The 10863-nt window shown below is 60.2% G+C and overlaps 2 protein-coding genes and 1 non-coding gene across 4 annotated transcripts; 2 read left to right on the forward strand and 1 right to left on the reverse strand.

Moving 5' to 3' along the window:
- Nucleotides 1–5083: 5083 nt before the first annotated feature.
- On the forward strand, nt 5084–5154 carry TRNAG-CCC (transfer RNA glycine (anticodon CCC)). Its single transcript has one exon. It is a non-coding gene; the product is annotated as a tRNA-Gly (tRNA).
- A 137-nt stretch (nt 5155–5291) lies between these two features.
- WFIKKN1 (WAP, follistatin/kazal, immunoglobulin, kunitz and netrin domain containing 1) lies at nt 5292–10863 on the reverse strand. The gene is made up of 2 exons (XM_001495703.4): nt 10410–10863; nt 5292–9716 (listed from the first exon to the last, which is right to left on the reverse strand). Exons 1-2 carry the CDS (start codon nt 10578–10580, stop codon nt 8238–8240), a joined length of 1650 nt encoding a protein of 549 aa, XP_001495753.2. The 5' UTR covers nt 10581–10863; the 3' UTR covers nt 5292–8237.
- On the forward strand, nt 5905–7729 carry METTL26 (methyltransferase like 26). Of its 2 annotated transcripts, XM_001495724.5 has the most exons (6): nt 5905–6110; nt 6302–6464; nt 6675–6734; nt 7104–7171; nt 7262–7340; nt 7420–7729. In XM_001495724.5, exons 1-6 carry the CDS (start codon nt 5905–5907, stop codon nt 7465–7467), a joined length of 624 nt encoding a protein of 207 aa, XP_001495774.2. In that variant the 3' UTR covers nt 7468–7729. The 2 variants fall into 2 exon arrangements, with proteins under 2 accessions (XP_001495774.2, XP_005599143.1); XM_005599086.4 differs by lacking the exons at nt 6302–6464; nt 7104–7171.

Below are 10863 nucleotides of genomic sequence, written 5' to 3' on the forward strand. Positions count from 1 at the left end.
TTTATTTGTCAGCCCCCTCAGGCCAGCATGGACAACAGGCAGACAGGTCCCGCCTTGGCTCAAGCCCTCTGGTGGTCAAGGCCTCACATAATATCCTGGTCCTCCCCACAGGCCTTGTCTGAGGTCAGAGGTTGGGCCCTGAGCCCTCAGAAGGGGTCCTGGATAGGAGCAGCTGAACATGAATGGTCCTGACAGGCAAGAAGGGAAGGGGTGCAGGACAAGCCAGGGACAGGTGGGGTGGGCAGTGAGAGAGTGCACTGGTCCCCAAGGGATGCTGCACTAAGGAAGCAGGGAGGGGCCGAGGGAGGAGGAGGGCCAGGTGGCAAAGCCCTGGCCTGTGTCCCAGAGGGGCCTTCCAGCCTCACTGCTCCCAGGACCCGGCTATGAGCACCATACTTGCCTTGGCCTGGGGACAGAGCCTGGTCTCGGTGGGGTATAGGGAGGGTATGGCCAGAGCCTCTGAGAGGTCAGCATCTTGACGGTCTGCTACCAAGAGCTCCGCTTGGCTCTCCTGGTTGAGCAGGAACCCCAGCCAGCCTGGTGCGGGACAGCGACTCCCGACGAGCTCAAGGTTCTGCCCCCTCGCCTCGCTGGCCCTCCCTTGGAGTATGCCGTCTGCGATGGTGGGTCAGCCTGTGAAGCCCCCCCAGGCAGCGTTTTGCCACTAGCAACATTCCCTATAGTCAGTGAGGTTGGGACTCTGTCCTGGAGTTAGAGAAGGGGGCAGTTGGACGGGAAGGAGGAGCCTGACTCAGCACGCAGAAAAAATGGTTGTCAGGGTAAGAAACAGCCTTATCTCATGGGCCCCACTCATTCTCATAAAAACAAGTACTGTTTTTCTCCTTTAAAAAGCTCTTAAACACAATAGTGCAATTTTATGTAAAAGGAGAAAGAAGTTTAAGTTTCCAGTCATCCTCAGTTACTTTCCAGATCTGAAATCCATGCGCTCACCAGCCCAGACTGGAGGATGGGCTCTGACAATGGACGGTTGACCAGCAGCCCCAGGGAGAGGCTCTGGCTGGAGGTTCCTGCACCTACCACTCGCTTTCTAGGGACTGCTTGGCCCATTCCCAAACCCGGGGGCACTAAAGCTACCTCCACCCGGAAGCTCAGAGCATGACCTTATTTGCAGATGTAATTAAGGCAAGGAATTCGAGATGAGATCACTTGATTAGGGTGGGCTCTAAATCCAATGAGGACGGGCCTTGTAAGAGAAAAGAGAGGGAGGTTTGGATGCAGGCAGAGAGACACAGAGAAGGCCACGTGAAGTCGGAGGCAAGGATCCAAGTGAGGCCGAGCCTGGTGGTGCAGCGGTTAAGTTCATAGTTCCACTTTGGTGGCCTGGTTTGCCAGTTCAGATCCTGGGTGTGGACCAACACACCACTTGGCAGGCCATGCTGTGGCAGGCATCCCACGTATAAAAGTAGAGGAAGATGGGCATGGATGTTAGCTCAGAGCCAGTCTTCCTCAGCAAAAAAGAAAAAAAAAAGGTGGCTTGGCAGCGGTTGTTAGCTAAGGGCCAATCTTCCTCAAAAAAAAGAAAGACTCAAGTGGCATGGCCACAAGCCCAGGAACACCTGGAGACCCCAGGGGCTGAAGGGGTGAGGAATGATCCTCCTGGAGGGACTTCGGAGGGAACCGACACCTTTATTTTGGACTTCTGGTCTCCAGAACCATGAGAAAATAAAGTGTTGTGTTAAGCCACTCAGTTTGGAGATAATTTGTTCCAGCAGATCTGGGAAACTCGTGTACCAAGGAAGGGGTGGCGGGTGAAGGCACCAGAGAGGAAGCGCGCAGGGAACGGGACCTCGGAAAAGAAGCTGGACCCTGCTGTGGGCTCTGGAGGTCCGGGGCCAGCACTTGGGGAGGCTCCACAGCCCCATTGTGGGTGAGCGTGACTGCAGGAGATGGGCCCTTGCCCAGGAGCCCAGGCCCCAAGATAGGTGGCAGGTGGGGGTTGGGGGGCGGTGCAGGATGGGCCTTCCTCCCGGGAGGAAGTGCCTCCAGGTCTTGGCCTGAGGCCTGAGGCCAAGGCCAGAGGGAGGTGTGCTTTGTGGCAGAAGGGCAGCGATCTCAGGTCCCCTCACGGCTCTCTGGGCACAGGGGAGTCTACAATGTGGATAAACACTCATTTGGAAAGGTGGCCTGCGCCACACAACCTCCCACCAGTGGGAGACAAGCCCCTCCAGAGGGCGTCCTGGAGCTGGACTCCGCCTCAGAAGGGGGCATTTCCAGCCCCAACAATAACGCATCCTTGAAGCCGGGTAGCTGAGGGTTACTGTAAACATTCAATAAGAGCATGATTCCCCTTCAACCTGGTTCCCAACACAGACGTACATGAAAAGAAGGTGACCTTATTAGTTTGCTGTTTTCTCGTTTAACCTGAGTGGTGACTCAAGGTCACCAGGATTTATGAGCTTGTTTCGCAGAAGACAATGTCTTCGAGGAAGTGATGATCACCAGAGAACCAGCCTCCAGCTGGTGTTGTAAGTCTGACTGCCCCAGGACTTATCTGGAGTGAGAGAAACACGATTCCCCCTGTTTCTCCAAAACTCCTCCGCCCAAGCCCCTTAGCTCTATAAACCCCGCCTCTCTTCTTTTGTTACAGCAGATTTGAGAGAACCTGTCCTCCCACTTTCTCGTTTTGGCCAATTCGAATAAACCTTTCTCCATCTCCAAGCACGTGTCTCCATGATCAGCTTGTTGTGTATTGAGCACTCGAACTAGAGATTAAGAGGTTCTGAATCAGATACAACCCTGGGAGGCAGCACTGAGCTCAGGACACTCACAGGGTCTAATGTCAGGGGGTCCTGGACCCTCCGTGAGTCTGACACACATCCAAGACTTTCCAGAAAACGTGTGCTCACACAACTCACATGTATGCACGTGTATTCACACACACTCACACCATCTCACTGCAGCAGAGGCTGTGCTCGCTCGTGTCCAGCTGCTTTTGTCCCCAGCTTTGAGTTTGGGGAGTGCCGAGGGCCGGTATCCAGCCCCAAGTGACGATGTGGCAGGCGGATATCAACCTGAGGTCCAGTGCTGCTAAACAGAAGACACTGCTGGGCATCTGGGCAGTTCCTTAAAGCAGCGCCTCTCTTACAGGACGCAGTGTGTAAAGGAGAACTTCTTTTTCCGTATTCACAACACTCTGACACCAAATGTGTGGGTTTTCCTCACCAAGCAATTCTCCAGTTTTCTGCAAACATCACTTGGGTATCCTACAATTTAACTCAATTCTGACACTATCTACGTGGAGTTAGCACAGACTCCACAGGCTGAGGGCTCAGTCCCACAAGATTGCCCCCACTGTAGATGCCAGTCACAAGTCCACATTGTCACCTGTGCTCTGATCCACTGGCTATAAATCGGGGTTCCCACGGCCCCCTCCTCCGCTTGCATAATTTGCTAGAATGGCTCACAGAACTCAGGGAGACACTTTACAGAATGTTTATGGTTTATCGTAAAGGATACAGCTCAGCAACAGCAGACGGAAGAGACTCACAGGAAAGGAGTAGGCGGGGACGAGAAGCTTCCACACCACCTGGAGCGCCAACCGCCCTGCCCCTCCCCCCCCAGTGGTCACCACCCCAGAAGCTCATCAAACCCTCTCATTTGGGGTTTCTTATAGACGCTCCCTTACGTAGGCATGATTGATTAAGTCGTTGGTGGTTGGTGATTAGCTCAGTCTCCAGCCTCTCCCCTCCCCAGAGGTCAGAGGTTGGGGTGGGCTGAAAATTCCAACCCCTTAATCACATGGTTGGTTCCCCTGACAACCAGCCCCCACCCTCCCAGAGTCACCTGTGGGTGTAAACCCGGGTCAGGTTGAAAGGGGCTTGTTCTGAATGATGACAGGTGCTCCTCTCACCCCACCACTCAGGAAATCCCCAGGGTTTTAGGAGCTCTGTGCCAGGACGAAGACCAAATATATGTTTCTTATTATATGACAATATTGCAGGATGGCCCCGGCCCAGGAGTCCCATGTGAAGCCACCAGGAAGCCTGGTGCCTGTAGGGTGGGCAGGGGGGGTACCTAGGCAGTTCGATCTCAGGTGGCCACTGGTCATCGCAGGTGGGGGTCAGGGACAGGGATGTTCATCGAGGGACACTGCTTCTCTACCCTAAGACACAGAAAATGTTCAGCTGACAAACCAGGAGGAGGTGAGGCAGGGAAGGAAAGCTCAGGCTGTGAGACGGGAAGGCCTGCTGAAGGAGGAGGCTGGTCACAAGGTGGAATGCCAAGGCGGCTGCCTAGAGGCGTGCAGGTCTTCCCACTGAGTGGCACTTTCCCAAGGGCGCTGTCCAGACCAGCCAACCCTACACCACTTCCAGTCCCTAAACTGCAAGGCTGCCCTCCCAGTCTGGCCACTGACCACACCCACGCCCCAGGCCCTGGTCCCACCCTGCACACCCCATGGACGGCAATCCTAGGCTGAAGTCCTGTCAGGGCCATCCTCTGAGCCCCAGGCAGAGTGACATCGGGTATAGGGGTCTCAGTTGTGAAAAACTGCCCGGCAAAGGAGACAAGTTAGTCCTGCCTGCGGAACAGGGCCCCTCTGACACATGGGCCCCAAGCTGACAGCCGGGGAAGCACCTTGGTCAGCAAATGGGTCTCCGACTTGCTTCACGGGTCACTGACCCCTCGTAACATCCATGGCCCCCGGGCTAGCGCTGGTTATCTCAGTGTCACAGAGAAGCCTTGAGCATCACAGGGCCCCTCTGGGAGGGCGGCCCAGTCCCCGCAGGTGGGGACCACCCCGCCCACTCTCAGCCCCGCCCCCATCGGCTCGCGGATGCCCGCGGTTGCCATGGTCTCCATGGCGCAGGCCCTAATCCACGTTGTCCTCAAACCCGCGTCGCTCAACCCCGCTCCTTCCCTTCGAGTGCTGGGCGCTCAAGCGACCCCGCGAGATGCCCCACTGTTGCGGACCCCGCCAAACTGGCGCTCCTGCCCTGGCTGCTGGTGGTGGCGGTGGTGGCGGCAGCGGCAGCGCAGCGCAGCGCATGCGCTGTTATGTCTCTGCACTCGGGATGGCTGCGTCACAACCTCCTAAGGCTCGAAGACGCACAGTGCCCCAACAGCGCCGCTGGTGTAGTGGTATCATGCAAGATTCCCATTCTTGCGACCCGGGTTCGATTCCCGGGCGGCGCACAGCGTTTTTTAGCTTTTCTCCATCTCAAAAAACTTAACCCCTGTTGACAGTAGAGATTTCAAAAAGAAAAACAGAAAGAGGGGGAACCATCCGTCCCGGTGTAGCGTGTCGACTTTAAAAATAAAACAGCCAGTTATTTTACCAGCAAAACGAATTTATTCCGGAAAAAACAAAGAATTGCAATCCAGGACCTGCATACGACGGTGGACCATAGGCAAGTCAACAATCAAAGGAGAGGGACTTTATTTTACAGGGTAAGGAGGAAAGCAGGAAGGGTTGTTTTGAATGAAAGTCCATCAGAGGAACGCAAGAATTCAGGGTGTTGATGGTTTCTCACTGGCTGAGTTGTTGGGGTCCTCGATTTCTGTTTGGGATAGGATGCTCATTTTCCTATTGACACCTTCTGTTGGGGTCTGTAATTGATGGGAGTGGTACTGCGTGGGAGCTCCCCCTTCTAGCCTCCTGACTCTGCTTTAAATGAAGTTTACTTTTATAAATTTTCACAAGCACGGATGAGACAATTTCAGAGAGTGATAAGCACTATGAAAACGCTAGGACGGCCAGCAACCAGGTGCTGAGCAGAGCCGTGCTTGTAACCAGCGACTCAGGCTCGCGCTTCGACCTGGTCCTGATGGCTCAGGGCCCTTTAACACGGGGAGCAGGTCCTTCTGGGAACCGTAGTCCGTTGGGGCGGCAGCTTGGCTTCCGGACCACAGCTTCCGGACCACAGCTCCTGGCAGGCTGGCGGTATGGATCCGATGGTGGTGGCCACTGCTGCCGAGCGGAACAAGGATCCCATCCTGTGTGTGCTGCAGCAGTACGTGGACCCGGCCCAGTGTGGCCTCCACGTGCTCGAGGTGGCCTCGGGCTCCGGCCAGCATGTGGCCCACTTCGCGCGCTCCTTCCCCCATGCCGAGTGGCAGCCGTCAGATGTGGACCAGCGCTGCCTGAACAGGTGCGGGGAGCGGCAGGAAAGTGGGACCCGGGGTCAAAGTGGGCAGGCCGCCGGGTCAGGCCGAGCTGGGTCGGTCCTGCCGCCCCCACTCCCGCACAACCGTGTCTCTCTAAGCCTCCCCCAAGCAGGGCTGCAGGGGGCGTCAGAAATGGGTGCACAGGCCACTGCCACCCATAGCTGCGCTTCCACAGCATCTCAGCCACCACTCAGGCCCAGGGGCTGTCCAACGTGAAGACCCCGCTGTACCTGGATGTGACCTGGGATTGGGAGCAGTGGGGTGGGATCCTGCCACAGTCGCTGGACCTGCTGCTCTGCATCAACATGATCCACATCAGCCCCCTGAACTGCACTGAGGTGGGTAGGCAGGTCGAGCCACCCAGGGGCCACCCAGCTGCGCCATGCGCACTCTCCCCCTGCACTGGGAGGGAGCGAAGTTCAAGGTTTGCCCATATCACAGACTGGGCACTGAGGTACAGAGGTCAGGCTGAGACTCAGCCCAGGGCCCAGGGCTCTCTGTGGGTCTGGGGAAGCCTCCTCACTGCCATGCTGGCTCCTCTCCCCCAGGGGCTCTTCAGAGCAGCAGGACACCTGCTCAAGCCCAAGGCACTGCTCATCACCTACGGGGTGAGTGCTCCTGCCACAGACTGGCCTCCCCTGCAGGATGCTCCTAGCCAGCCTCAGCTGTCCTCTCTTCTGGGCTCCCTCCCTCCAGTCTCAGTATTTCAGTTGCCCTATCCCTGGCTGCTTGTCACCCTTGAAACACACCCAGGCCCTCCCCTCTCCAACACCCCCCTGGTCACCTGCCAGTCTTCCTGCACCCACTAGGCTCACCAGCTGGTCCTTAGTTGTCCATCCCCCCTCTTGGGGGCAGGGAGGGGGATGTCCTCTTCATCCTCTGTTGCCAGCCTGCCAGTCTGCCCAGTGGCTGACTGGGGAATGGCTGACCCTGGGTTGGTGGCTGGTGGGCAGAGCCATGTCCCCTTGTCTCCACAGCCCTTTGCCATCAACGGGAAGGTCTCTCCCCAGAGTAACATGGACTTTGATCAGACCCTCAGATGCAGGTCATAGCTGGGTGGGTGAGGGGCCTGGCTGGGAGGGTAGGTGGGCTAGGCAACCCCTAGGCCACCACTCCGCCTCCTTCCCCACTGCAGGAACCCTGAGTGGGGGCTGCGGGATACAGCCCTTCTGGAGGACCTGGGCCGGGCCAGCGGCCTGCTCCTGGAGAGGATGGTAGGTGGGGAGGACTAGGGGTGCAGGCGGTCTCCCTGGGGGCCAGAGGCAGCTTCTCTAGTCAGAGCATCTCCCCCAGGTGGACATGCCAGCCAACAACAAATGCCTGATTTTCCGGAAAGAGTAACCCCTCCTTCTCCCACATGCCTGTGTTCCCACTGAGGCCTCTTCTGGGACAGTGCCTGGGCTGGCCCGGTGGTGCAGCGGTTAAGTGTGCACGTTCTGCTTCTCAGCGGCCCAGGGTCTGCCCGTTGGGACAGTGCCAGACCTCTAGCCCCTGCCTCCCTGGGCCAGGGCATGGGGACTGGCCCTGCCTAGCCTTGGGGCTCTTGGCCAGTGGCCACAGGGCTGCTGAAAGGCTGAGAATAAAGCATTTCCTGTTGCCCGTTGCTGGTGTCCACCGTGCCTCCTCTGGGTGGTGCTGGGTGGGCAGGCTGTCTCTGTGGGTTCCATACTGGGGGCAGGAGGTGTCTGGCCTGTGGGCTCAGGGCTTGGGGGTGTCCTGGACCCTGCTGCTCCTCTCAGGCAGTGGAGTAGGGAGGGAGGATCCAGGGACTGCTGAGGCAGCACTGAGCCGGCTACCTGGCCTCTTGCCACAAGAGGTGGCACCCACCTCGGGCTGGTCCTGGCTTATGTTCCTACAGGGACCCAGAAAGCTCCCCAGGAGGGAAATGGTGCTCCTTGGTGACCTGAGACTGGAGCCAAAGACCCACTGTGGTGGCGGAATCCCAGCTGGAGACAAGGCTGGGTGGGGGGAAGGGTCAAGGCTCCACGTGGGGGCACCTGCGGGGGTCAGGGCCCCCAGGAGGCCCAGCACCAGCAGTCCCCAAGGTCCAGGGACACGCTTGTATTCAAGGACAGGAGGGCAGTGGGGGCAGAGTCCAGGGCAGGGTGGGGCTAGTCCTGGAAGCGGTTGAGCAGCTCGCAGGCCTTCTTCTCGAGCAGCTCCAAGATCTTCTTGACACGCTTCTCGCTGGCAGCGCGGACGTAGCTGCCGGCGTCCAGCACGGCCACACCGTCTCGCACCTCCCCCATGATGACCAGCGGGCCGTCACCGGCCGTCACGTTGGGGCAGGGGCAGGCCCAGTCCATGCCGCTCAGCGTCACCTCCAGGTACTTGGTACCCAAGAACTTGAGGCCCATCTTGTCGTCCTTGAGCACGTCGTCCAGGGCCACACGGGCGATGCCACCGCTGCCCGCCTCGGGCTCCTCCAGCACCTCGGTGAGCCGGCCCACGATGGCGAAGTCGCTGCGGCACAGGCTCAGCGCCAGCTTGCTCCGGAGGCGGCAGGCCGGGCAGGGTGGGGTGCGGGGCACTGGGCAGGCCTCCTCACAGCTCTCGCGGCTCTCAAAGCTGTTGCCGTTGCCCTCGCAGCCGCCGTACTCGAAGGGGTGGCACTGCTGCAGCAGTGGGCTGTAAGCCCAGCGTGGCTCCCAGCCCTGGCAGGGGCCCTGCACGGCTGGCAGCACGCAGGCATCCCCAGGGCCCCGGGCGCAGGCCTGCTGGCATGCCTCATAGGTCTCGAAGCCCCGGGCGCCCCCATCACAGCTGCCGACTGGGAAGGTCATGCAGCTGCCCCGCTGGGGGTCAAAGTGCCAGAGGACATGGCTGGAGGGGGGGCCGGCACAGGCCTGCGCCTCGGGCAGGCACTCCGCCGGGGCAGGGGCACTGGGGGCCCTGTCCCTGGCCAGCTCCCGCTGGATCACAGAGAGCGGGAAGTCAGCCCGCAGCAGGCCGGCGGCATTGCGCGCGGTGCAGGTGTAGAGGCCGGCATCTTCGGGCCGGGCGTTGTAGAGCACCAGCTGCCCGATGCTGGTGACCACCACATTGCCGTACATTTGGTCTGGCCGCATGATCAGGTTCTCCCGCTGGTCACTCTGCTTCTCCCAGGTCACCACGGGCGGTGGCCGGCCGCTGACATCGCAGTGGAGGCTGGCCGTGCCCCCAACATACACCGCCTGCGGGGAGGGGCTGCTGTAGAGGGCGGGCGGCACAGGGGCGTCCCCGGGCGTCGGGCGGGCGGTGGTCTCGGGTGGCCCTGGGCTGCTGGGTGGCCAGCTGAGGACGTGCTTGCAGGGCACGACGTGCAGGCGGAGGCCGCGCAGGCAAGCCTCGGCATCCATGTAGCAGCGGTTGTAGTAGGTGAGGCCGTCAGAGGCGCAGGTGAAGCTGGGCTCCTTCTCGCAGCGGTCACGGCAGCGGCACACAGGCTGCCCGTCCCAGATGTCGCAGTCAGAGCCCTGCTGTGGGCACACGAAGCCCTTGCACGAAGCCGCTGGGGCGGGTGTGGCTAGGCTGCCATCGGGGAAGCGGGCCGCCACGCAGCTCTGCAGCCCGCACACGTTGGTGCAGCACTTCTCAGCAGCAGTGCAGTCCTAGGGGGTGGGGGCAGCTCAGCAGGTGCCTTAACGTCCCCCAGCCCTGCCCCGCCCGGGCTCACCCTGTGTCAGCACAACCAGAGGGAGATGGCGAGCCCCCAGCTGCCTCCCCCCGAACCTCACTTTGCCTCCGGAAAGCTGAGCGGGTTTGCCTAGTGACCCCATCATGTGTGTCATCTTGATGAACCTCACCAAGTCCGCAGACCAACGCCCCCCAAAGCAGGTTTTATTCTTATTCCCACTGTACAGATGAGGAAACTGAGGCCGGGAGGCCGTGCACTGTGTTCAAGGCGGCTGCAGGTGGTGCAGGCAGGCTGCGGGGGGCATCCAGATGCGGGCCCCGCCTTTCTGCCTCTCTGGTCCTGAGAACAGCTGGTCCCAGGGTTGGGTGGGCAGGTTTGGGGAGTGAGGGAGTCCTCTCAATCCTCAGACACATGACGGCAAAAACTGGGGGTGTCCCCTGGGACCCTCATATACAGGCACGACCCTAGCAGTAGAGTATGGGGAGCCAGAGGAGGAAGTGGGCTCCCAGGGTTGGGGGCTGCAGTGCAGCTGCCAGGGTCCCCTCTGCAAACAAGGCCTAGGGATGGGCCGGGTCTGGCTTCCCCAGGCTGACCGAGCCCCCAAGATGCCCTGGGCCACCTGTGATGTCTGTCCCCTCCTTGGGCCAGCAGGGGCGCCCATGCTCACCTGGTCCCCGGCGCACTCTCGCTCACAGGTGCTCTGGGCGTCCACCCACAGATTGGGGCTGAGCTGGTTGGGGCACATGCCTGGGTGGCTCCTGGGCCCCGGCGGCAGGCTGGCCCCCAAGGTCAGCCCAACCATGAGGAGCAGCAGCAGGAGAGGCCTCAGGGCCGGCATGGGGACAGCCAAGCCAGGGGTTGGGGGTGTGTGGCCACCAGTCCCTCCTAAGGCCCTGCCGAGCCTGCGGCATCCACCGTCGCAAGCCTGGGGTTGCACCCCTGCCCGCAGGCCCCCAACCGATCCCCTGGCCTTCCCTCCCTGGCCCCCAAGGTTGGACCCCAAAGCAGATGCTCTGTCTCAACACCCTGGTGCAAGGGGCTGGGTGGGTTCCGGGTCTCCGCGCTCTGAGGCTGTGCATGTGGCGCCGGCCCCTCCCCCGCCTGGCCCCTCTGTGGTCAGC

Source organism: Equus caballus, chromosome 13 (genome assembly GCF_041296265.1).
Source record: "Equus caballus isolate H_3958 breed thoroughbred chromosome 13, TB-T2T, whole genome shotgun sequence".
NCBI classification, from domain to species: domain Eukaryota; kingdom Metazoa; phylum Chordata; class Mammalia; order Perissodactyla; family Equidae; genus Equus; species Equus caballus.